The sequence below is a fragment of the Panthera tigris genome, chromosome B4, assembly GCF_018350195.1.
Source record: "Panthera tigris isolate Pti1 chromosome B4, P.tigris_Pti1_mat1.1, whole genome shotgun sequence".
In the NCBI taxonomy this organism is placed as follows: domain Eukaryota; kingdom Metazoa; phylum Chordata; class Mammalia; order Carnivora; family Felidae; genus Panthera; species Panthera tigris.
The window spans coordinates 43,192,041-43,219,795 of record NC_056666.1 but is presented as its reverse complement, the minus strand read 5'-3'; the positions used below and the strand labels follow the sequence as shown (position 1 = coordinate 43,219,795).

Sequence of the window (27,755 nt, the reverse complement as noted above, 5' to 3'; positions counted from 1 at the left end):
TTGGAAATGGGAAGGGATGGCTTCAGCTCCTGTATCTCTCATGCAAAACTCCTGCCACCCCTCCAGTGTATTGCCCATGCCTGTCCGGTATCTTTTAGTAAGTGGCATCTATGCTGCCCAGCTGTTGGCTTGGACAAAGGGAAAGTTGGTATGACTTTCTTCGGGCAGTCCCTCCAAAAAGAAAGAGTAGCCTCAATTATTAGAACTCAACTAGGACTCTTAAGGTATGTCCGGGCACTGTCAGTCTATGCCTTAAGACTGATAGCAATCCCACTTGGGTGCACCAACAATGATAAATAATACTGTCTTCTTAGGCACACCCTTAGAATTATGCCCCCTGTGTGGAAATCGGGCATTAATTTGCCTTCCTCCCCAATACACGGTGACTGTCATAAGGGTAGTTAGATAGACTGAAATGTATGGGGTGCTAAGGGAAACTTTTGCTATTTCCTATTTAGTTAGAATTAGCCCAATTATTTTCCTCCCAGATATTCTAAGAATCCTTCTGCTTTGATAAGATGGTCATTACATTTCCTCCATAGATGAGGACAGTTTGGATTTCATAGCTCAATAAAATAATATAAAATAAAATAAATAGGAAGTTGACAAAGGTGGCTGTTTTTTTAATTTTGCTGCTTAAGGAATGAAAAATTAAGAAGAACGATCATTTATTTTTACCATTATTCTGTAAAAGAAAGGACATATGATACCAAACTTGCAGGAAGACCATAAGCTCAGAATAAAGAGCTTAATGTTCCATCAGGTGTCCTTATCTCCCCAAAGATTAACGCACACTCTGTCCCCAACACCAGTATCTGATTCTCAGCTATTCTTGCATTATCATTTGACAAATACTGTTCCTGGTGGTTCTCAACTGGGGAAAATTTTGCCCCCAGGGGATACTTGGCAACGTCTGGAGACATTTTTGGTGGTCATGACGTACCAGCCGCTAGTCAGTAGAAATCACGGATTCTGCGTAACATCTTACAAGGCACAGGACAGCCCCCGCCACAAAGAATTATCCAGCCTCAAATGTCAGTAGTGCCGAGGCTAAGAAACCCTACTCCAGGGGATAAAAAGAGTGAAGAAATTCCTATAAAATTACTATAAAAATGGTAGCTCAGCACCACAAGGTAGCACTGTTTAGAAAGGAACGTTGATGTCTTGTTTCCTGGGATTTTATGACTCTAGTTAGGGACTGTTACCTGTCCCTGAAGCCACGTGGGTCAGAGCTAGTTATCATTGAATCCAGTTGCATTTCTTATTAGCCAACTTTCCTCAGGTTAAATTTGCAGGAGAAAGTATACCTGAAAGACTCCGGCACGATGTCTGGTAGGTAATTAAGTCTCAATAAGTGTTGCTGTCCTTGTTTTTTTTTTTTTCTAAACCTTTTTTTCTAATAAACCTTTTTTTCATGTATAAATCCATTACGGAACTTAATAACCTATATGAAACAACTCACCAAACATCCCCTCACCAAGGAAAAAATGAAGGATGGATGGACAGATGTAAATTTGTCCAGGTTTATCTGACACGTTCTGAATATTTTAATTAGCAAATTTGAATGCTAACCAGCCTTAGGACTTCTTTGAACACAATTTGAAACACCTGTTCCTGTCACTCCCACAAGGAAAACACTTTCACGGGTTACAGTTGCCCTTTGAACAACATAAAAACAAAATGGCCACGTGATTTGGCCCCTCACTTTGCTGGCTGCCTCATATTTCACTACACCCTGTTCTCTCTTTCTGCGTTCCACCTACTCTGGCCACTCTGAATCCTTGTACTTGACAGACTTTCCCTTACTTTTATGTTGTGCACACTTTTTACCTTCATTCGAGACCGACTACTTACCCCAACAACATATGTCTACATTACAAACATATACCTTTCACTTGTATCCTACGTTTAAGGAGGTAGACTTCCCTGATGCTCTGGTCTGTGGTAGGCACCTCTCTTACTTGCTCCCTGTACACCTTGCAATCCTATCAAGGCACTTATCACACTATATTATAACTGCTTTTTAAAATGTCTTCCCCCACCCGGGGCACCTGGATGGCTCAGTCGGTTAAGCATCTGACTCTTGGGATTCTCTCTCTGCCCCTCCCTGACTCTCTCTCTCTCTCAATAAATAAATAAACATTAAAAAAATTTTAATACAAAATTAATAAAATAAAATGTCTCTCCCATTAAGTTGTAAAAGCTTTTACAGTGGGAATCACACCATGCCTTGTTAATTGTTAAATTCCCAATACATTTTTCAAGGTTTACCAGATAGTAAATGTCCAGTTATTATTTGTTAAATAAATGACAAATTCTCTTAAACAAATTAACCTGCTTTTTACAGTCTTCCTTAGTTAAATCTTTGGAGGACTTCTCGAGCAATACTTAACTGATAGGCATTGGCAGGAGTCCAAAGACAAGAGGGAAATGACAAACTCTCACACATTATACAGAAGTAGGAGTTTGGCAATCATGCCCCACAGGTATCCCTGAAAGTTCATGACCAGTTATGAATGGAGTGATTGTAGAATGGCATTTGAGCCAAATTACTGAAGTATGTCTTAATCTTGTTCCATGAATGTCAGGGTAGCAACTCAGCTTAATATGCTTGAGATTTATCATCAGAGACACAGAGTCAGAGTTAGAAAGATATTTGGACCAGCCTTGGGCCAAACAGACTGTTAGAAAATATATTTGAAATTATAACTCAGGCCGTACCAACATATATTTCCATTTAATGTATCTTTCCTGTATTCCTGTGATATTAGGAAAGAGTAGAAAGACTGATTCACAAAATTACATGACATAATGTGGCAAGAGTCATATATAAACCTATTCTTCTATCACCATGGTCATCACTATGAGCTAGGTGTCTAGACCGGAAAGGTCTACCAGAATCATCAAGGTAGCTCGATGATTGCCCAGATAGTCACAGTGAACTAGGTCAGATCCCCTCAGCTAAGGTTATTTTACTTTACTATCTCGTCATTTACCCACTAAGGAAAGCATACACAAGAAAATAAGGATACAGCCTTCCAGGGCCTCCCTTGTTCTTTGAAAACCTTATTTGGTTTTATCCATCTTGTTGATGATAGAAGGAGAAAGAGACTGCTAGTTCAGAGGAATCCAGAAACCTGGATTTTATACCCTTTTATTCTGGGGAAGAAAGAGAAAATCATACCTTATCCCTCATGCCTACCGTCCAGGTTCCCCTAGCCTTTCATAACCTAACTTCTTCCAGGTTCCATGTACTGCTACAACTTCCGGTCTATTCAAGTTAAAATGTAACAGCAGTTCTGGGTAAGGAGTACATCTAGTTGAGGCTTCTGATTTTTAGATAATAATAAAATTAAAAGCCTGAAGATTCTTAAATGACCCCTCTTTGGTGGGATCCTCTTTGATCCTGCTCTCCTCCAGGCAGAAAGCTTCCTAAAACCCATGCTTCCTTATTATTCCATTTGCGTGGTCTGGAGTTGATTTTGCATTTATCTCAACAATTCAATCACCATATTCTTGAAGAAAATAAGCTTTGTGGTATTATTATTACTATTTGATTCTACCCAATCACAAGACCTATTACTGATATGCAGTCATATGAAATGTATTCTGAATATTTTACAAAGCAATCAACAAGTCTCTGTGTTGAATAATGTTAGTTGGAGTCTAAATGTCTTGCTAAGGCCATGTTTCCCCAAGGACAGTCACAGAAATTTCCAGGCGGATGGTTGTTCCAGTGAAGAATAACGTAACTATGCATACTGTACTATATTGTTACCATCATTACACATCCTTTCTCCATCTCATCTACCCCTCACCGCAACCTTTTAATATTTTCTCTAGTAAAGAAAAGGGCTGTAGAACTAAAGATGTCTGAACCACCATATGGGTGGTAGCATTTGGTAAAGACTCCATTTGACATTTGTCTGCTTGGATGGAGTGATATTATTTGAGATTGGTAGTGGGTGCTTAGGCAAACAGAAGGGCACAATTGACATTAAACAATCTTGGATAATCTTATCTTTGACACTGTTGAGTTTGGTTTGCAGAGTTGAAAAACATGAAAAACGTGGCTTTGTAAACATAGCCATGCCCTAAGTATTCAAGTGGTCATTCATCATCCATCTGGTTTTTTCCCCATTACTTTTTTTTTTTTTTTAATCACTCATCCACAGGTGGGTATTGTGTGGTTAGAAGTTTCTTGGCCACCTTCCCAACCAATCAGTGAGGCAGGAGATAAACATCTGAGAATAAGAAAGGCAGTTTCACTCGTCAAGTAGGTTGTTCCTTTAGGAGGGAAAGGTGACTTCCCTTTCAATGGATTGCAACATCGGGAACTGAACAGCTTTATTTTAAAACGCAATTAACTGCCTATATATTAAGGGTCTTGGGCAATGCTCTTATTTCTAATGTTGACTTAAACGTTTCACAAAGGTGAACTAGACATTCAAGACTTTCTCAGGAACGCTGAAATAGGCTTTACACTTTGCACACGTAAAATGCGCCGTTATTAGTTAGGTAGCTAAGAAAATCAAGAAGTTTTCTTGCTGTTGAAAGAATTCGTAAAACGCATCGTGTCAAAACACTTTAAGGCATTGCCTCAGATTCATCTCATTCCCGCCCAGGTGAGATATATGTGATATTCCTCGGACACTCGTGGCTGCCCAAGAACAAAAGAAAGGAAAGGAAGCAAATGGTTGGCTGATAGAGATCACGGTCATGCAGGACAGGAGTCTCCCTCAGTTCACGGATAACTCAGTAAACTGCAAGAAAAAGACAATCTTATCCATAGCCTAATCTCCAGAAACCTATAGACTCCATTGCTGGGGGCCCTAGTCTTGTCCTCATCAAGATGTGAGGGGGGTTAAGTGCTTGCCATGGTGGTGTGGGAAACAAAGGCAAATGAAAAATGATATTCCCTTACTGCCTACAGGCAGAGTGACCTTTCTCAAGGAGCTCAGCTGCCTCGATGATGACACTTTGCTCCGGGGCAAAAGGGAATCTTAGCTTAACACTATCTTGACCCCCCCCACCACAGCCCCAGGATCCTGTGAGTCTCCTTAAACACATAACAATTCCTTTGCAAACCTCTTTTATCTTTCACCCCCAAGTATATGTTGGCAATTATATTCCAAGCATATGGCCCCTGATATACATCTGAAGGGTCTCACGACTGAGGTTTTACTAAATGGTGATAAATGACGTCTTCCTAACAACAGCTAGCCTCTCAAGGTCCTGGAAACCTTACTTCCAAAATTCCTTGGAGATGTACACTGTCCCCAACCCCCTCCCGACCTAATCAGTCATTCTTCACAACTCAGGTGCAGCTCTTTCCGCCCACGTGTCCTGTCCCCGTGCTTTAATAAAATCACCTTTTTGCACCAAAGACATCTTCAAGAATTCTCTCTTGGCCATCACTTCTGAACCCCACCATCACCACAAGCCCCCATCAATCTCTACATTCATTTTGCCTTTCCTGTGTTGTCTAATTACAATGGCACTCACGCTTCGTGTCCATCTCGCCCTCTCCCATTCCTCATCTCCATGTCAAAACTCACCAAGTTCTAACACCTGCAGTATCGAAAATGTTTCTTGAGGAGATACTGTCATCGTTCAATCCCTTACCTGTGTAACTTAGAATAGTCTTTGAGCAGACTTCCACATGGTTCTCTTACCACTATTTTGCTCACTCCCGTTTTCCAAGGAGCCCAGTCATTACGTCCGTTACCCTCCAAAGTGACATTCAATCTCCTTGGCACAAGGAAAAGACTTCTCCTAAGCCAGCCACAACCTTTTTCAATCTCCTTATCGAATGTCATGTCATACCACCACCTTGTTTTCTCACCAAAACTGAACCTATTATTTTGAAAATATGCATAATATTTTATTACAGTCTTACAATTTTCTTCCAAAAGCTGTTGCTTCAGAAACAACAAATGTTGGTGAGGATGGGAGGAAAAAGGAGCTCTCAAAACAGTATGGAGGTTCCCGAACAATTTTTATTTATTTATTTTTTTATTTTTTATTTTTTTATTTTTGAGACAGAGAGAGACAGAGCATGAACAGGGGAGGGGCAGAGAGAGAGGGAGACACAGAATCTGAAACAAGCTCCAGGCTCTGAGTGGTCAGCACAGAGCCCGACGCGGGGCTCGAACTCACAGACCGTGAGATCTTGACCTGAGCCGAAGTCGGACACCCAACCAACCAAGCCACCCAGGCGCCCCTCCTGAACAATTTTTAAATAGAATTAAAATATGATCCAGTAATTCCACTACTGGGTATTTGCCCCCCCAAAAAAAAAAAAACAAAAAAAACTAATTTGAAAAGATATATGTACCCCTATGTGTTTTGCAGCATTCTTTGTGACAGCCAAAATATGGAGGCAACCCAAGTGTCTACCCACAGACAAATGGATACAGAACTTGTGGTGTCCATATATACGATGGCATATTCCTCAGCCATAAAGGAGAATAAAATCTTTCCATTTGCAACAACAATGATCGGGTCTACAGGGTATAATCCTAAAGGAAATAGGTCAGTCAGAGAAAAACAAATACCATATGATTTCACTCATATGTGAATTTAAGAAACAAAACAAGTGAGCTAAGAAAAAAAGGGACAAACAAACAACAGACTCTTAAGTATAGAGAACAAACAAGTGGTGGCCAGGAGGGAGTTGGGTGAGGGGATGGGTGAAATAGGTGAAGGGGATTAAGAGTACTCTTATCATGATGAGCCCTGAGTAATGTAGAGAACTGTTGAATCATTATATTGTACACCTGTTATAATCTAACACTGTACAGTAATTATACTTGAATTAAGAAAAAACTTTTTTTAAAGCTGTTATAACAGTTTCTTTAATTTCTACTATACCTGGAAAATTCATAATCATGTTAATATTTCCAACTCAAACCTTATTAAACTTGTTTCCAGCTTTCTAATTTATCATTTTAATATGATTCCACTGAGCATTGCTCATAGTTTCAGTATAGGATAGTCTTTGTGCCACATGGCATTGTAATTTATGTTTACATTTCCTGATGAGTGGACAGGGAACTCTTCTAGGAAAAGAAGTGGTAGTACTCGGGGCGCCTGGGTGGCTCAGTCGGTTGAGCATCCGACTTCGGCTCAGGTCACGATCTCGCGGCTCGTGGGTTCAAGCCCCACGTCGGGCTCTGTGCTGACAGCTCAGAGCCTGGAGCCTGCTTCGGATTCTGTGCCTCCCTCTCTCTCTGACCCTAACCCACTCGCATTCTGTCTCTGTCTCTCTCAAAAATAAATAAACATTAAAAAAATTTTTTTTAATTAAAAAAAAAGAAGTGGTGTTACTCATCTGTTTATCACCAGGACTTAGTTTAATACTAAGTACATCCCAACATACATTCTCATGGTGCCCTATAGTTGTTTCTCCTCTGTGAGACTTACCGTGATTTTAATGACTTATTAGTTGTTAAGCCTCTGCCCTTCCTGATAGAATGATAACTCCAAAACCTACATTCACCTCTTCCTTTCTACCGTCTACCACAATTCTAGCAGATAGTAGTTACTTAATAAACATGTACTGAGTGAATGAGTCAATAGAGGTATTCCCACAGCAGTAAATACCAATAACTTAAATAGTATTGAATCTGCCAAAAGATGTTGATGTAATATCTGTTTTCTATTACATATGGCTTTGCTCAGCAGAAACCTACTGAGAATTTAGAACAAAGTACACTAATCCATGTCCTTTCGTATTCTTACCTATGAACATATCCTTTGATCTCATTCAATTTATGATTGCTAAAAGAAATTCTTCCCTTGGGGCACCTGGGTGGCTCAGTTGGTTGAGCGACCGACTTCGGCTCAGGTCATGATCTCACGGTTTGTGAGTTTGAGCTCCACTTCAGGCTCTGGGCTGATGGCTCGGAGCCTGGAGCCTGTTTCCGATTCTGTGTCTCCCTCTCTCTCTGCCCCTCCCCCACTCATGCTCTGTCTCTCTCTCAGAAATAAATAAACATTTAAAAAAAAAAAGAAATTCTTCCCAACCCCACTTAACTGTCCGGGAGACCCTATGAAAATTAATGATATTTTCCAATACTGTATTTTTCTTATCTGTACGATGAGAATAAGTGATACATTTAAAATTGTATTTTCTGAGGATTAAATGAGATACTGTCCATATCAGCACCTAGTACACTGCCTGCTATGTATCAAGTACTCAGGAAATACTCTCTCTTCTCTATCATATCCCTTCCTTCATCTTCACTCTGCCCCTTCCCTTCTCCCATGTCTTTCCCTCTCTCCTTCTCTCCCTTTCTGCCTCCATTCTTTTCTTTCTTCATTCTCTTCTTCTTTCCTCCCTTCTTCCCTTGTCTACTAGAAGGTAAACTGCTTTAGAGAATTGTGTCTTACTTATCTTTTTATTTCTAGAACTAGCACTTTTGCCCATATATAGCAAGTCTTCAGTAGATAAGTTTGAATCCATACCTGAATTCTCTGGAGGAAATGTTCATCAGATAAAATTATATTTGAGGAAAGAAATGTCGTAAAACCCTGCTAGTCTTAAGATGAATGAAAAGAATGCGAAAAACCCACATTCTTGTTAGCAGTAAATTCCCTCGATTAACGTTAAGATCAACAGGCATTTACCCAACATAAAGTTTTACATTTGGAGGGACGCCCAGATGGCTCAGTGGATTAAGCGTCCTAGTTTGGCTCAGGTCATGATCTCACAGTTCGTGGGTGTGAGCCCCACGTTGGGCTCTGTGCTGACAGCTCAGATCTGGAGCCTGCTTCAGATTTTGTGTCTCCTTCTCTCTGCCCCTCGCCAGCTCACACTCTGTCTCTATCCGTCCCAAAAATAAGTAAATGCGAAAAAGAATTTTTTACGTTTTACACTTGGAAAAATGCAAATATTTTAGAGAAGTTTCAAGCTCTTTGGATTTATCATCCTTGGGAATAAAGAATTCGTTGCTTTGATCTATCAACAATCTGGGAAGCTAGTGATTTAATTTATCTTATGATATCAGTATGGGGAGTGGAGTGGAAAGAGTGGTTCTAATAATAAGCCTAAGGGGCTATCAGAGGGAAGGGTGTTGGTCAAACACAGAGATTAACAGTCTGGGGTTCCAGTGGAAAAAAAATTAAATCTTAAAAATGATTGGACAGGTCAACAAGTGAGAATTAGTGCCGAAGCAGAGACTTTATTTTTTTTTTATTTTTATTTTTTAAATATTTATTTATTTATGAGAGACAAGGAGAGACAGCATGAGCAGGGGAGGGGCAGAGAGAGAGAGGCAGACACAAAATCATAAGCAGGCTCCAGGCTCCGAGCTGTCAATGCAGAGCCCGACACGGAGCTCGAACCAAGGAACCGTGAGATCATGACCTGGGCTGAAGTCGGGCGCTTAACCGACTGAGCCACTCAAGCCCCCCCACCCCCCTGCATGCAGAGACTTTAAAAGAGTTGGCTTCCTCTGCAGGAAGAGTTGGCTTCCTTTCTCTTCCTTTTAGAGAAAAGGCAGACAAACACAAAAGTCTTAACATAGAAATGAGGAAGGGAGCAAGGTCTCACTTGTACTGAGAAAGCAACATGGTCAGAGTTTTGGGGAACACACTTCTGCACTGGAATTCGAAATGGGGTCAACCAGGAACCCTTAGTCTCCCATTCCTGAGGGCTCTTACTACTTCATTACAGCTTCTCATCTATTATAACTGCTATTTTTTGTTTGTTTGTTTTGACTTTGCATTGCCTTTGCAGTGTCGTGGGCCTATTTCTTTCAGAAACGAAGACTGAAACCAGCTCCCTTCATCATACAACGTAACATTCTTCAAGCCAGATGTACTAACTCCATCAATACTTGAAATAGAAAATATGTTTAAAAAAAAAAAAAAAGGAAAGGAGACAAGTGGGAAAAATAACACACCAGAGACACAAGTCAAGAGGTTGCCAGTTTCTTTGGCATGGCTCATTTTCCATTTAGAAATGCTTTGCAATCAAAATAAGGGTGAAGTGACTACTGGGCGTGTATACACACGTACATGTATTTATTACTTTTGCTTGAATTGTTTTCTTATTATATTTAAATTTTTTTTAAACTTTTTATTCAGTTTGTTGAGAGATGGAGAGAGACAGAGCATGAGCGGGGGAGGGGCAGAGAAAGAGGGAGACACAGAATCCGAAGCAGGCTCCATGCTCCGAGCTGTCAGCTCAGAACCTGATGCGGGGCTCGAACTCACCAACCGTGAGCTCATGACCTGAGCTGAAGTCGGACGCTTAACCGACTGAGCCACCCAGGCGCCCCTTTTTCTTATGACATTTAGGGTAGAAAAGGATATTGAACATTGTCAAAAAAACCTCCCTAAGAAAATCATCGTAAATGTTGAACACACGTCAACATTTTAAAGGTTCCATTCTGCATTTTGAATTTATAAAAGAATAAAAACAGTATCAATTATCCATAAAACGAGCCTGTATTGAGATATCCATTTCCACCTGTGTTTTGATAGCATCGGATATTGCTACTTTTCTCAGCAGCTTAAAAAATGTACCTTTTGGCAATCAGAATGATAACAGCTTTTTGGAGGGGTATTTTTCTGCCCAGTGCTAATTCCTGTCTATCAACGCTTTCTGATACTGCGGTCAGCCCCGGGAGGGAAGTGCTTAATTAAATGAATGAGCTCTTAAGTGTTGCACAACTGTTTTCTTTGTTTTCTCTTGCTTCCTGTCCAACCTGTGCTGCTGATTCCAAAAACAGAGCAGCATCCAATGAACTTAAGAAGGAAGTTTTATATATAAAGCGATAACACGCTCCTCCTTGCTCCAGAAGTAATGGGAGAGGCTATTCTACGTGTGATTGATGGGTCCCAAGTGACTTGTTCCAAAAAGTAACTGATCCTTCATCGTGCCTGACTATAAAAGCAACAACGTACAGGGAAAGGCAGAGTGGAAGGAAGAAAAGAAAGTGGATAATTGGGGCAGCTAACATCGAATAAGAAGAAAAGAGAGAGAGAGATTGAATATTTACCTTGAAGTCTTTATTGTTCAGACACTGGGATAAAATGGTGCCCACCATTTTTCTGAGCACCTTCTTGCTTCATTTTACTGTTTCTGTGGCTTCAGAACCGTAAGGAAATGTATACTCTGTATTCTTACCCTGAGTCCTGGCAAAGTGACCAGGGGAAATGCTTGCTGTGTTAAAATATGATTCTACTTGACTGTTTCAACTTCTGAGACTGAGTGCTGGTTTGCCTTATAAATTTTAAACAAGCATATGAGGGAATTAGGACCTTTTTCTTAAGATGCCTCTCTCTACATACTCAAGTTTATCGCAATGCTATGAAAAATGTTTCAGAAACATTTCAATACGTTAAAATTGTTTCTTATGCGTGTTCTGCATTTCTGCTACACTTGTTTAAAGCCTTGGTTACTTTCTTTGCACAGGCAATATATCCTATGGGTGTCCTCCGTGATGCAGAGTCATTCTACAGACAAGGCTTGTCTCCACCTTTCAAACCTTAACGAATCTGTATCCTTGAGTGTTGTCCTAGAATATGATGGATACAACACCACGATTTTTGACCAGTCTGTGGACGACGATAACTTCTACGCTTGTGCAGATTTCAAGGTGAGGCACTGAACTTGCCGTTTCCGAACTTCAGCGGGGGTGAGGAAATTATTACTGAAAAATTATTTTTAGAGAGGGGTCCCTGAGCGGCTCCGTCAGTTCAACGTCTGACTTCGGCTCAGAGATCATGATCTCATGGTTCGGGAGTTCGAGCCCCACATCAGGTTCGCTCCCGTCAGCGCAGAGCCTGCTTGGGACCCTCTGTCCCCCTCTCTCTGCCCCTTCCCCAACTTGCGCTCTCTCACAAACAAATAAGCATTAAAGCATTACTTTTAGAGAGATAACAAACCTTGATTTTGGATGCAATGTGGAAGCTAGGGAATGGGATCAGAGACTTCCTGAGAGGCAAGAAACAAAAGGAAAATTTACCCATGCAACAAAACCTGTGAAATACTGCCATTATTCTTTCATAGGCAGTGATAATCAAGCACAATCACTGCCCTTTGGATAGAACCGTTTAACAATATGAGGAAAGAAAATACAGGTAAAAAGAAGCAAGATTGACAGTGAGGGCAACACACACACACACACACACACACACACACAGAAAATAGAAGGCTAGCGGACGTAAAAATAAGTTTGTCAGAAACAGTCCTCATGCTAACTAAAGCAATTGTAAAAAGTGGTCTCCGAGTCTCCCTTTAAGACATAAGGTCCTGGGGCGCCTGGATGGCTCAGTCGGTTAAGCGTCCGACTTCAGCCCGGGTCACGATCTCGCGGTCCGTGAGTTCGAGCCCCGCGTCGGGCTCTGCACTGATGGCTCAGAGCCTGGAGCCTGCTTCCGATTCTGTGTCTCCCTCTCTCTCTGCCCCTCCCCCGTTCATGCTCTGTCTCTCTCTGTCTCAAAAATAAATAAACGTTAAAAAAAAATTAAAAAAATAAAAAAAGACATAAGGTCCTCTCTAGAGGCTCGCGGCCTGAGAAGCCAGTTTAAGACCTTATTTACCAGCTCAGTGTCTACAACTTGTTTTCCCATTCTCTGCTCTTTAACATGAACAGGTGTCTCAAAAGTCCTCTGAGCCCTTGGCCTTTGTGACATTGCGGGCTAAGGGAGAGACTCTTAAAATCTTTGAGAGGAGGTCCGTAGCACTCGCTTCAGAGGAGACCGTAACCTTTGTGCAGACAGATAAGCCCATCTATCAACCTGGACAGAAGGGTAAGTCAGTGTTCTTGTTTCCTTTGTTTCACTGGCCTCAGGAACACATTCCTCAAATTTAGAGCACCCCGAACGTGTGAATGTCAGTCTCAAGTTTATTCTGAATGGTACGGGATCACGGATTTCTCGAATTTCTACTGGCCGCCTAGGTCAGTTACGTAACAGTGCCCTCCAGCCCCAGGAACTGAATGCTTTGCTTCTTAAACGCGTGCATGCCACTTTAAAAGTTTAAAAGTTCTAGTGACAGACTTTCGTAATAAAATGGATACGAGCCTGGGATGCAAAACGTTTGGTTTCACTTCTTGCTCCATAATTTACCAGTTGGGCCAGCCAAGTAAATCTCTGTGTAGACTCAAGTCTTTTCATCTGTAGAATGGAGGGAATAAAAATGCCTCCCTTCCGGAAATAGTGTGAGAATAAAATGAGACAGTCAATGTAAAATAGGACCTAGCACAAAGACTCCTTATTATTATTATTATTCGTGCCAGTAGAAATAATCACTAATCTGATAACCTAAGCAGAGTTCTTCTATTTTCTTTAGTATTGTGGTAAGTAAAAGGTGGCAGAAAGAACACCAAACTAGGATTCTGAACTGGGGTGGTTTTTGTTTTGGCTGTACCAGTAAATTATTGGATTTCGCCAAGGAAATTCTGCTCTTTGAGATCTTTAGCTTTCTCATTTGTAAAATTAGGGGGTTGGATGACATCATCTATGTATTTTCTTCTAATATTACATATTTGTATGATTTATTTTGAAAAGAAATAAAAGAATTAAAACAGAATTCCTATACTGAGATTTTTTTCCCTGCATTATATTCTCTCTGTACTTATTAAAATGTTATCATGACAGTTATGTATATAAAGGTAGTTAAAATGATCTTTCTGGAATTCTGCTAAAATTAATTTAATGTTTGCTAACGTTACTATCCTTTTCCAGAAAATTATGTTTAACTTCTACTATACATACTTCACATTTTTCTTTCTACAATTAATTCTGGCACCAATTTTTTATAACGTTTATTTATTTTGAGAGAGAGAAAGCACGTGCGTGCATGCGCACACATATGCAAGCCGGGGAGGGTCAGAGAGAGGGAGAGAGATGCCGAAGTGGGCTCCACACTGTCAGTGCAGAGCCCCATGTGGGGCTTGAACTCACAAACCGTGAGATCATGACCTGAGGCAAAATCGAAAGTCAGATGCTCAACTGACTGAGCCACACAGGTGCCCCGAGGCTCCAATTTTTAAGGTGTCCCTGTGGGCCATTTAGGGCAAAACTTTCCAGTTGGTGGTAGCAGCTTTGGTAATAATAGAGCATCGTCAACAGTCAACAGAGGAATTACAAATGTGTAACGAGAGCTCTTTCCAAATAGGACCCAAATTTCAAAGGGTCACATCAGAGCTAGGGGACACAGGGCAGCATTCCATGACAGCAAGACAATTAATTGCTATGTCTATTTACAAGCATTCGTAGACATACCTATGTCTATTTACAAGCATTCATCCCTTCTTCCTCTTTTCTTTTAGTTCAAATTCGCATCGTGACGCTGGATACCAAGTTCAGACCTGTTGAGGAATTGGTGAGTTCATTAATTTCTAACGGTACAATGAAATCGAAGCAAAGTAAACAAATCCATTACCATCTAAAGTGTCACCAGGAGGCTTTGCATAAGTACGGAAATTGATTCTAACATGGAATACTGTACAGGTGGAGTTTCAATGCTGACCCCCAAATTTAGAACTTGTCTTTACTGGGAGTTAGTTTGTACTTCTTTAGGTCTTTTCATCATATAAGGGGGGAAAAAAATGGGTTGCATGGAACCTGCTTTCCACTTCCCTGATGAGGTTCAGGATCTCTCACATTTGGGGTTTTCTTGGCACGCTTAGCTACAGAAACTTGGTCTTCTGCGAAACTTAAGGCCGTCTCAACACGAAGCCAGACGATCTTAACAATGCAATATCTGGCAAAAAAAAAAAAAAAAAAAGAAAAAAAAACACTATTACAATATTAACCTGCATTTTTTTCTTTTCAGTATCCATTGATCACACTTCAGGTAAGCGATCTGCTTTATCACACTCATTATTTTGAATATTCAGATAAATAAGGATGTGTGTGTGTGTGTGTGTGTGCGCGTGTGTGTGTAGTTTTCATTACGTGTAGTTAGAAAGTAAGGGAACTGAAATAAGGGGAAGAGAAATGTTTATCTACTTACAATGTAAGGCATCAGCCGAAGATGTAAATAAAAAGCTGCCACTTTGGTATTGATCCTGTGTGGCAAATGCAGTAATGGATTTCCACAGAAAATGAACGATTGGGCTCCTTCTAAGGGAGGTTTATGTTTAAAATTGCTTCATTTTGGCTACTGGCCCTTCTCAATGTTAATTTAACCATATCTTATTTTAAGGAAATAGAAAACACAAACACCTAAAGGTTTGAAATAGAGTCGGTGATATTATTACAAAATGGACCCTTTGCTTTCAGAAAATAGTTAATGGAGTCTCCTTCTACAGTTCAAAGCTCTAGTGCAGTAGAGTGTGACTTAATTTCAGATCTTAAGTCTGTCAGTAAATCTTTTGTGCCCATCAACTCCAACATATGTACTTTAATTTCTACGTGCAATATGTATTATTACTATTAACTAAGTCTAAATGTTAATATACTGAGGGGCGCCTGGGTGGCTCAGTTGCTTAAGCGTCTGACTTCGGCTCAGGTCATGATCTCGTGGTTCGTGAGTTTGAGCCCCCCGTCGGGCTCTGTGCTGACAGCTCAGGGCCTGGAGCCTGCTTCGGATTCTGTGTCTCCCTCCCCTCAGCTCCTTCCCTGCTCACACTCTCTCTCTCTCAAAATAAATAAAGATTAAAAAAAAAAATTAAATGTTAATACACTAGGATCTGGGTTCATTGTCATTATATATGTATATAAATATTCCAAATTGTCTTTATAATACGAATTTTTTTGTCTTTATAATGCGATATATAATTTTGTATATATATAATATATATATATATACACAATATAATTTTGTCTTTATAATACGAATTCCTTCTTACGTGGGTGGCAAATAGCTCATCCTTCCAGTAGGATAAATATCAAGTCAGCCATTTTCATGTTTTCCGCATCCTTCGTAATCTGTAAATAGCATTATCTTCACATCCTAGTGTGAACACTAGGATTCTACCTTCACAGTTACCTTCACAGCTAGTGTTCCACTGAAAGCAACAGAAAGCTTAACCAACATTGGTTTAAATGAGTAAAAGCTTTATTGTTTTCACAAACCACTAAGTCTGAGTGCAGGCACTTTAAGGTCGGGACAAGAACAACATAATATTACGAAGGATCCGGGCTTCTTCTATGTAACCTCTCGGCTGGCCTCAGTGTGTTGTTTTATTCTCAATGCCAGCCGCATCTGATTCTTTTAGAAATAATGTCTACTCGGTGACTTCTACTTACATTTCATTGGCCAAGCTGGTTACATTGGTCATTTCATTGGCCAACTGGGTTACATTGGTCATATGGACAATCCTTACTGAAAGGAAGCCTGGAAAATTAATTTAGTTTTCTAGGTTTTATTGTAGAGGAAAGAAAAAAAAATTAAATTAAGTGAGTAGTAAATAATGTTTTTGTTTCTTTGTAGAAATCTTTTTATCAGGAATTCTTTAATCACAACTGGTTGATATCTTTAAATAGGCTTATGGAAGCAGGCTCACATATGATGCAATATGCTAAAAACAAATAAAGGAGAAAATGTAGAACTCCCATTAAACAGCTCTTGCATGCAGTGTGTAAATTCATAACCAGTTTATTTATAGACCAAATAAACACCAGTGACAAATAGAAGTATTTGTTAGAATAAATCCCTCCTTATGCATCTGTTGGAGTGGGTCCACTCTACTGTGGAAAGCACTACTCTGGAGCAGGCACATTGCGTTTTATTTTTTTTTATTTTTTTTGTGTTTAATTTTATATTTGAGAGAGAGAGAGAGACAGAGTGTGAGCAGGGGAGGGGCAGAGAGACAGAGACAGAATCTGAAGCAGGCTCCAGGCTCTGAGCTGTAACACAGGGCCTGACAAGGGGCTCGAACTCATGAGCAGCGAGAGCATGACCTGAGCCAAAGTCAGATGCTTAACCGACTGAGCCACCCAGGCGCTCCTGTGTTTTATTTTTTTTTTATTTTTTTTTTAACGTTTATTTATTTTTGAGACAGAGAGAGACAGAGCATGAACGGGGGAGGGGCAGAGAGAGGGAGACACAGAATCCGAAACAGGCTCCAGGCTCTGAGCGGTCAGCACAGAGCCCGACGCGGGGCTCGAACTCACAGACTATGAGATCATGACCTGAGCTGAAGCCGGCCGCTCAACCGACTGAGCCATCCAGGCGCCCCGCCCCTGTGTTTTAAACTTGTTAACTATGGAACTCTGGTTCAGAAAGACAAAAATCCAAAGCAATAGTTAGAGATTGTTGTTCTTATCCTTTTGGGGCTTAACAGAGACATACTGTAATATTGAATTTGTATACCCGAGGAAGTTATGTTATTGTTACAGTGCAAGATATTAGTGCAATAAAATGGTAGTTTTCTTTACTTCCAATAACTATAGAAGGTACTCAGAATAAAGAAGGAAAGGATAATACTCTTCATGACCTCTAATTTTATTTCTTCTTTATTTCTAGGATCCTCAACACAATAGGATTTTTCAGTGGCAAAATGTGACCTCCTTTCAAAATATTACCCAACTCTCCTTCCAACTGATTTCAGAACCAATATTTGGAGATTACTCTATTATCATGAAAGAAAAATCGGGAAGGACACTGACACACCAATTTACTGTTGATAGATATGGTAATGAATTACTACTTATGGTTGTTTCCTTATAAAGGAAGAGTTCAAAGGGCTGAACAAAACAATTTTTATGTTAGATTTAGCCAAAAGACTTAGGTGAGGCTTGATTTGATTTTCTGCCATTTTCCTTTCTTGGGGTTTTCTGCTTTATCATCCTTCCTTCTTGCCCCGTATCCTTATTCTAACCCCTGACCTTCCTACCTGGGAAATGTCTCATCTTCTAGAATCCAGACAATCTTCTAAGACGATCTAAATGATTACGATAAATAACATGTGAAGTTCCGAGAACAGGGAAGATAAAGGAAAGGCCCTATCACTTACTGGTGCCACACACAGAATTGGAGGCAGTTGAAATGTGGGCTATCGAGATGCATACATAGGAAAATGTTGTGCACAGAAACTTACCTAGTTACATGATTAGTTACATGATTGCCATAAGTTTTTCTCACCAATGATTGTAGGGGCTGAAGTCTATTTCTTTTTGTTTCCAGTGTTGCCCAGGTTTGAAGTTAAGGTCAGTGCACCACAAACAGTAACTATTTCGGATGATGAGTTCCAAGTGAATGTATGTGCTAAGTAAGTATTCAGGAGATTTGACTCCAACGGTCAATATAGAGCTCAGAAAGAATGAGAAATGAGATTAACCATGTAACTTTATTTATATGCTTCCTTTAAGATTGTTAGAGAAAGAGCGAATTCTCGTTGTAAAATATTTTAAAAACAAAGAAAACCATAAGAAATTACCTGTAATTAATTCTGCCGATTGCCATTTACATTGTAAGGTATTTTCTTCTAGTCTTGTATGAATCTTTTCATATTCATCAACTGCAATCATCCTTTTCTATACACTATAATTAAGAAAACACGTCTTCATATTCAGCTCATCTTTTACGAATTCCAATTCCTTGCTGCATAAACATAACTCTATGTGGCCATACCAAATTAACTTTTCTTTATTATATAACATGGAGGCTATTCAGCTTTTTTCCGTACTATTATAGTATATGTCTTTGTGTATAAGTGTATAAGAAGTATCTTCTGAATTAAAAACGATTTACTTAAGAAAGATGTCCAGAACTGGAATTGTCAAGACAGAATGTATAATATTCTTTTAGTTTTTTGATTGCCATATTACTCACTAAATATGTTGCATCAGTGTAAAGTTCCAGCAGCTGATACAGAAGTACCTGCCTCACTGAATCTTCACCATCATTGATATTTTCATTTTAAATAAAAAAGAAACTCTTCAAAATGTCATAGTGGGGAAAAAAGGTATTTTTAGCAATTAGAATTAATTTGAATCTTCCTCGGGTGAAAAAAAAATCCTGTATGATTTGAGAAATTTTAATTTTCTTTTTGGGAAATGATTTCGAATGCCTTTTACATTTTTAAGAGTATGATGCCTTTTCTCAAATTTCTAATAATAATTAATATAGTTAATATTTATTGAATGCCAATTTCTGTGCTGAGCATTGCCCTTCTTATATTCTTACCCCCATGCTATGTGATAGGAGCTGTTATCATCTTTGTTTTAGAAAAAAAAAGATAACAAGATACAGAGAACTGAAATAATTTATCAACAGTAATGGCGCCTTTTGATGGCCGACTTAGGATTTAGACCAATACTATTTGACGTCAGAAGTACTCTTCTAACCAAGACCTCTGTTATAATTTATATAAACAATTAAAAATTGTAATACATGACATATTTGTTCCAACTTTTTATTTAATTGGCGACATGGAAATAGTTTGCTTTAGAGCATTTTCAGAGGGTTTCAAAGTAGATTTTGACTTTCAAAATATTCTTGAGTAGAGTCAAGGTACTTTAAAGATATATTGGGTGAAAGGCTGACAGTATCTACAATGTTTTTTGGACTCTAGCACAACTGTACAAATATTTTCTTGTCTCGGTGAAGAGTAGCTGACACGTGCTAGAATTTCATAAACGTAATATATGAAAGATGTAGATATGTGTGCTAAAAATAAGGAGGTAATCAAATACGCTTCAAAAAATCCAGGCTCCTAAACTAGTTTCACTCATAAAATCCCACACAAGCCAGAATTGTCAATGGGATTAATACCTATAATTTATCTGCCCAGGGGTATGCTAAAAAAAAAAAAGTACGACACAGATATCAGGAGAGCCAAAGTATTTATCAAGTATCGCCTTCATAGGAGACTTGCTAAACTAACTGTTGATACAGAATTGGGAGTTCTCAAAAACTTCTTGAATGTTACATTTCATTTAGATTTGACATGACATGGTATTCAGTTATCAGCAATCATGATGCCCTGCAACAGGACCAGGCAGTTGAGACAGAAGCTCTCGTGGCTACAGAAATATTTCTGGGCATGTTACAGGAACAGGATGAATAAAATCAGTATGTCTAGGAGTGAACTCCATGCATGAGTTGCCTACTTCAGGTCGCACGCACTATGTGCCTTGTTTCTTCAGGACTCCCTGGCACTTAACTTGAGAAAACAACAGCAAGCCAGGGTATTTTGGCAAACGGCCCCCTTTTAGCAAACAGGGAAGAAAACGCGCCTATAGGCAAAGACACCTTAATAAACCGCATTAGTACCCACCAAAAGCTTTTCAAATCACAAAGGGAAAATGTTTATTCTTTCTGATCTGTACGAACATTTAAGCTACATATTTCACAGGCATGTGTTAACCCCTAGAAAATATGACAATGAGAGTTTTATTTTGTAAGCAAAAGACAGTAAGAAGCAATAATAAGATATGTTCAGTTGTGTCACCTGTGGCCTGATCTGAGTCTTGCCGCTGTGTTATATGTAATTGATCTTTAAAGCTCACAGATGATTTTAGCGATTTGGCTCGAATCGAATTCTCAGAAGCATTGACAATTCTTAAGTAGGGAGAGAAAAGCAATTTAGTGGAAGAGCCCGGACTGTGGGAAGGGAGGAAGATCAGAGTTTGAATTTCAATTCCGTATCTTACAATGTAGGCGAGTTGCTTGACCTCAGTTCACTAATCTGCGCAATGACATTATACGCCGACGTCTCAGGATTGCTTGAAAAATAAATTAGATCATCTGTGTAACCACCAGATACATAGTAGTGCCCAAAAATTAGAAAAAAAAATATTATCATTGATAAATTTAATTATTTTCAGTTTTACTACTTACTAATTTCACAGGTGCTATGTTTTTCTAAATGAAGCAATCCTCAAATAACAAAAAATTTCAAATCAACTGTATTTGCCTTTGATTGAAATTAAAAAAAAAAAAAACCCCACCTTGTGTTGTGGTTTTCTGTGTGTTTTAGGAGAAAATGAGATATTTATTTAATCTCACCCCACAAGACATACTTTTGATCAAAATTTATCTAGTTTATGCCAATCTCCATACCTGCTGCATTTGTTGGATGTACAATGAGAATTGTTGTTTAAAGTATTGATCTGGGGGAGCCTAGGTGGCTCAGTCGGTTAAGTGTCCAACTTTGGCTCAGGTGATGCTCTTCTGGTTCGTGAGTCACAGACCAGTGTCGGGCTCTGGGCTGACCGCTCAGAGCCTGGAGCCTGCTTCAGGTTCTGTCTCTCCTTCTCTCTCTGCCGCTCCCCTGCTCGCATTCTGTCTCTCTCTCTCTCAAAAATAAATAAATATAAAAAATTTTTTTAAGTATTGATCTGGAAGTATTTTAAGATCCTAAATAATCCAGGAGCGCCTGGGTGGCTCAGTCGGTTAAGCCTCTGACTCTTGGTTTCTGCTCAGGTCATGATCTCACGGTTTCTTGAGTTCGAGCCCCACATCGGGCTTCAAGATGACAGTGCAGAGCCCGCTTGGGATTCTCTGTCTCCCTCTCTCTGCCCCTCCCCTACTTGCACAATCTCTGCCTCTCTCAAAATATAAATAAACTTAAAAAAATATATCCTAATACTCCACATGTTACTTAGATCCATATATATTTTCTGCTAAAAAAAAATGGTGCTGCAGACAAATTTTATAATATTTCTATCAGGCTAAAATGTAATTTAAAAAACTCGATGTGATCATTAAATCCCTTTTGCTGAGACTTTAGGTTCTACATTTCCCTGAATTTGATTTTTGTTTTCTTTTAAGTAGGCTCTGCGCCCAACGTGGGGCTTGAACTCACAGTGCTGAGATCAGCCGACACATGCTGTATCAACTGAGCCAACCAGGCACCCCTTGAGTTTGATTTTTAAAAAGGCAGCCGAATCCTCATAACAGATCACATGCCTAATTGAATTCAAATTCTGTGGGGAAGATAGCACTAATAGATGATGATTGCTAATAGAATTCAGTCATTGGGGTAGCCATACGTTCCAGATTTCATATACAATTTCTGAAAAAGCCCATAAAATAGGCCCATGGTATTGATCATCTATAATTGTCACTACACTTTCTCCTACCAGGTACACCTATGGCCAGCCGGTGCAAGGAAAAGCTCAAATCCGGGTGTGCAGAAAATTCTTTTCCTCCGAGAACTGTGAGAACAACAACAATGAAATATGTGAACAATTTATTGCGCAGGTACAGATCATCATTATTATTGTCATTATCATTATATTTCATTATTATTCTTTCTTCGATTCTGTAGAGAAGGAAAAATCCTCCCTCTACCCTTTAAAGTCTTCCACTGGACTAAATAGAATTAAGTTTACATGAAGCAGGTTAACAGGAGAAAAAAACCCAAAATTTTATTAGGTACATACAGCGGTCCCATAATGAAATTGAGGTCCAAAAAGATGACCAAGGCAAGCAGCTTTTATACTTTTTGACAGAGGGACAATAAATTTGTGAGGAATTGACAGGACAAAGAAAACAGGTGTTTGTAAGCTTTAATTAGTAAAGAATTCGAATTGGAATTTGGGTCGAGGTAGTAGATTAGAAAAAAACCAGCAAGGTTTTTTTGGGGGTTTTTTGGTTTTTTTTTTTTTTCTAGAGCTTTCTTGGCTTTAAAGTCCCTGTCTCTGGTGGTAAGGATGTCTTTTTACTTTTTAGTGCAGCGAGGGTGCCTTTCACCTGGGAGTTTTTTTCCCTTCTTTCAGGGGGACCAAGGAGGATCTAAGTGTCCTTGCACCGGCTCTTCCTTAAGTAACTTTTATGTAAAATAATCAATATGCCTTGGGGCGCCTGGGTGGTAAGTTAAGTGTCCGACTTTTGATTTTGATTTTGACTCAGGTCACGATCTCATGGTCATGAGATCGAGCCCACAACAGGCTCTGTGTTGACAGCATGGACCCTACTTTGAATGCTTTCTCCGTCTCTCTCTATCCCTCCCCTTCTCTCTCTCTCTCTCTTTCTCAATAAGTAAACATATAAAATAAAATAATAAAATGAAATTAAAATAAAATGAAATTAAATGATAAAATAAAATATCGATAAGTCCATGTGGCATGTTTGGGGGGAACCTGCCTTTGGCCCCTACAATTCCATTTATAAAAGGGACTTAAAAACATTATTTTCATTTCGTGGGTAATGGAGGCTGCAGCTAGATAAGGTGAAGAATAAGGAGCAAATACAACGTCCACCAATAGTCTCTTTCTCTAGGCCATGTAAATGGTTACCCACCTATGGATTCATAGAATTTTTAAATTTGAAAAACCTTATTGGTTTTCTTGTTTTATATACCGTCTAGATGATCTCTCTGGTCTTCCCATGTGGAATCATTAGTCATCTGTTAAATTAGCAAATCCCTGATAAGACTCACCATGCAATCTAGAATTGTCCTTGTGAAAAAAGTTCATTCGCACACACCTGCGATTCGGAGTATCTACCTGCATTGCTTTAAATTTGAGGTTCATTTCTGAAGCCGCCACCTGCTTTCCTGATCTGTGGCATCTTAATCTCAGTAAACAATCCTGCCCATTTATTTGAGAATCAACTTAGGACCTCGAAAATGAGATTTGCATATATTTCAGTTTATAATTTAAGCCTGATCGTCCTGAAGTTACTCACCAAATTGATGAACATCAATTGGTAAATATCGAGATTTGCTAAAGACAAGCAGAACTCCTGTAGATAAGAATTGCAGGCAAAGAAAGGCTGAGTCGACTTCTTCCATATCAGCAGTGCAGTTTTCTGTAGTGTGATTTTAATGTAATTTAGTCATTTTACCAAGTGATGGGTGTTCTCTCCGCGAATGGCTTTTTGCTCCCCAGTGTGACAAATATAGCAATAAATAATCTGCTAAAACTATCTTTCTATATCAGTGGTTTTATGTATTTCATACAGATCCCTTCGCATGGATTTCATGAATCAAAGTAGATGATAGATAGATAGATGATAGAATCACACACAATTTTACATTTAAAAAATATTGTCAAAAAAATTTTTAAGCATTTAAATTCCTGTCAGCAATGTGTGAGAGGACTATAGTTCCCAAGTTACTGCCGGCAATATGTATAGCAGGTTTTAAAATGTTGCCATTTTGAAAGAAGTTTCTTTTGGTTTAATTGGTATTATTTGTGAACTTGAGTGTATTTTCATATTTTTGTTATGAGTTTGAATTTGTTCTTTCAAGAATTCTTAATGGTCCTTGTTTTCCCTGTTTGTGTGAAACTGAAACTTTCTTTTAGTATAAATATTGCCCTCTATCCCCTAAGCAAATATTTTTTCAAGACTGTTATTTAAATATTGACTTTGATTGTGTTATTTTTGAAATACCAAAGTTCCTGATGTTTACAGTTTCTCAGCCTTAGAAACAGTTCTCACCTATCACCATGTTGTACGTGTAGCTATCTAAGCGTGATTTTAACATTTTAAAAATTTCTCTAATCAACATAAAGTAGTTTTTATTATGTTGTAAAATAACACATTTCGTTTTCTTCTAAATGGATACTAAGTTGTATTAGCATCTAATCTTATACAACTTTGGTCTCCCTCTTTATTCTAAATAGTGCTCGTAAAAGGTTATTCTGTTTTGTTGGACTTCCTCTGACTTTTGTTTTATTATTTCCTTTCCGATATTATTTTTTTGTTCCTAAATCATTTTTTTTTAATTTTTTTTTTATGTTTTATTTCTTATATTTGAGAGAGACGGACAGAGGGACAGAGCACAGGTGGGGTGGGAACAAAGAGAGAGGGAGACACAGAATCTGAAGCAGGCTCCAGGTTCTAAGTGGTTAGCACAGAGCCTGATGAAGGGCTCGAACTCATGAGCCATGAGATCATGACCTGAGCCAAACAAAGGAGGATGTCCAACCGACTGAGCCACCCTGGCGCCCCTAAATCATTTATTTTTATAGTCATCATATTCTTTCTTTTCCCTGAAATTTTAGTTTATTTTGGTGGTTTTAAAAAATGTTGTTTCTTCTCGTTAAAAACACATTGTGTTTTACTTTCTCTTTTAACCATAGCTTAATACCATAGATTTTGATGCAAAACACTTTTTTCCTTGTCTTTAATGTCGAGACTCTTATTGATTTACGTTATATTTTCTCTTTGACTCAGGTATTACTGAAAAATGGTTTTTTTCTTAATTTCAAGGCATGTAAGATTCTTCTGATTACATTTTATTTTCATTTTTTTAATTTTTAATTTTTGTTTTTTTAGAGAGAGAAAGAATGCATGAATGGGGGGTGAGGAGCAGAGAGAGAGAGAGAGGGAGGGAGAGAATCTTAAGCAGGCTCCACATCCAGGGCAGAGCCCAAGGTAGGGCTCGATCCCACGACCTTGGGATCATGACCTGAGCTGAAATCAAGTGTCAGACGTTCAACCAACTGAGCCACCCAGGCGCCTCTGTCATTTCTTTGTAATTTGATTGTATTATAAATAGACAAAGTAAAATTGCCTGTTTTTGTTGTTAACATTATAGTTGATGGTTCAGAGGAGCACATGTTCTGCGATCAGAATGCCTAGCTACCACTTTCTATCTGTGTGACCTTGGGCAGATTATATATTTCAGTTTATTCATCCATATAATGGTGATGACAATCGTGTCTCCTCATGTGGTAGTTTTGAGAGTCAGATGAATTGATCTATCCCTCTACCATTTTAAATTTAGAATTAATAGTACCGTTCATTTTAAAATGTAATTAAATCTACGTTTCTCTCGTTCCTGATGTCACCAATGAAAGATCATCTATAGATTTGTTCTTCATTTTAAATAACAATTTACCTTAAAAAGAGTTCTTGTGTGACACACTTGAAGACTCAAGATGATTTTAATCTCTAATTCTTAAAATAGGATTCTCATCTTTAATTTATTGCCATCTACATTGTTGTCAATAGAATATCCCTGAAGTCTGTAAAATACACATTACCTCCTTCACTTGTTGTAATTGCTGATGGACTCCCAGCCCTTCTTTTGGAATTCTTGGTCATTTCAACAAGTTTGTGAGATGAAACCATGGGGTGGTGGGGGAAGGTAGAAATCTGTGCTAAAAGTCTATATCCCTTTAAGACTTTTGAATCCCTAATCTTTTCATTATACCTTCTCTTCATTTTTCAGTTGAGAAATGGTTGTGTGACTCAAATTGTGAATACGAAAGTCTTCCAACTCTACCGTTCAGGATTTTTCATGTCATTTCAAACCACTGTAACAGTTACGGAATTTGGGACAGGTAATGATCATGTTTTATGGGCAACCTGGGGGTATATGCAGCTTCCTAGGGAGAAGTGTATCTAGTAAGCAAGATTCACCAAATAGAGATCAATAATTGTTCCACATAGTAAAGTGGAGTACATTTACCAATAGGTCAACTTGAAGGTTGCTTCTGAAAAAAGATTTTCCTCGTAATGTTTAAAATAAACTTATTATGTAAATGTTACAGGTTTGTATCTACTTCTGTGCCTGCATCAATCAGACAGAGATTTCTTCTGAAGTAGCAAGCTAAGCTAATAAAGTAGGCACTCTTTTTAATTTTGGGTAAATCAGTTGATAACCAATTGACCAGGTCTGAGCTTTGATTTAATACAAAAGTTCACAATCTACAGCCAGAATGTCAAACCCAGCTCCACGCTTCTTTATGTAAAGTTTACTAGAACATGACCCCATTCGTTTACCTTGCTTAACAGCTAAAATGCCAAAGTTGTGTAGCTTATGGTTCACAAGCTTAGAATAATAACTGTGAGGTCCTCTTCACAGAAGTTTGTCAACTTCTGATTTAATACAAATGGAGACATTTGCGGGTATAAAATATCATTGAGAAATTTACAAGATTGCACATGCGTGCTCAATAAATCATTGTTAAAAGAATAACAAAGAAAAAGAGGAAAGTGGAATTTAATTTGGAGTGGAGAAAGCCAGATTCAATGGCTATTTTTGTTGCTTAAAAATGAGTGAGATAATATTATTTATAAAGTGCTTTGTATAAACACACTTGATCAATAGAGTGATGGCATTTGTTATGGGTATTTGTAGCATTGTAACTTAGCTAGGTATGTTTACCTCTGCTTATCACAATCCATTCCTATTTACTTTGCTTTCAGATATTTTTCTTATCTGGGAAAAGTCTAAAAGCATAGTTATCTTGACAGGCTAAAGAAAGATTTAAAGGAAGTGAAAGCCTTCTCTCAAGAGATGTCTGTGACATTCTCTGCTATAAAAGGAGTTACAAGCCAGAACTGAGTAGAATGGTCAGAAGAAGGAAATTAAAAGCATTTTCTCCTGCTTCTGGTCCAAACGTTTTCACATTGATTATGTTATTAAGTTTGATGTATATTATAACCAGATAGATACAGAGTATTCTGAAACATACTCCAAAGCACCTACGCTTTCCTTTCAATGTCGAACAAGAATGTAATTCTCTGCATAGAAGTTTGTACATATCCCCTAAGCTATTTGTTCTTTTGAGATTCTAGATTAAACAATTCATCCTCCCTCACGCTATTTTTTTTATTTCTTACAGGTGTGCAGATCAGTGAAAAGACTTCCATTTTTCTCACTCAATTGCTTGGGAGTGTGAGCTTTGAGAATATGGATTCTTTCTACAGAAGAGGCATTCCTTATTTTGGAACTGTAGGTTTGACTTAAAAATACATATTTTCATTTCATTTTCTTGGATCATGGATTGCCCTTTGAAAATTTCTGGACATCTTTTTCCTACTTTTATAACACACTTGTAGCCTCACGATGTCTGATAGATGAGAGAAAGTCCCCCACGGGGGAAGGAAAGTGATCAACACAATTATAGCTGTTTCCATTTTATGTATCTATTTAATAGACCAT

General features: G+C 38.6%; 1 protein-coding gene across 1 annotated transcript in view; it reads left to right on the top strand.

The window, feature by feature from the left end:
- Positions 1 to 10,766: 10,766 nt before the first annotated feature.
- LOC102957134 (ovostatin homolog 2-like) overlaps positions 10,767 to 27,755 on the top strand; it is a 54,202-nt gene continuing 37,213 nt past the window's right edge. The window contains exons 1-10 of the mRNA XM_015541277.2: positions 10,767 to 11,108; positions 11,426 to 11,609; positions 12,609 to 12,765; positions 14,289 to 14,341; positions 14,795 to 14,815; positions 17,432 to 17,600; positions 18,092 to 18,176; positions 21,997 to 22,114; positions 26,037 to 26,148; positions 27,436 to 27,545. Of these exons, the coding sequence (XP_015396763.2) occupies positions 11,044 to 11,108; positions 11,426 to 11,609; positions 12,609 to 12,765; positions 14,289 to 14,341; positions 14,795 to 14,815; positions 17,432 to 17,600; positions 18,092 to 18,176; positions 21,997 to 22,114; positions 26,037 to 26,148; positions 27,436 to 27,545 (1,074 nt within the window). The 5' untranslated portion in view covers positions 10,767 to 11,043. The remainder of the gene's footprint in view (positions 11,109 to 11,425; positions 11,610 to 12,608; positions 12,766 to 14,288; positions 14,342 to 14,794; positions 14,816 to 17,431; positions 17,601 to 18,091; positions 18,177 to 21,996; positions 22,115 to 26,036; positions 26,149 to 27,435; positions 27,546 to 27,755) is intronic.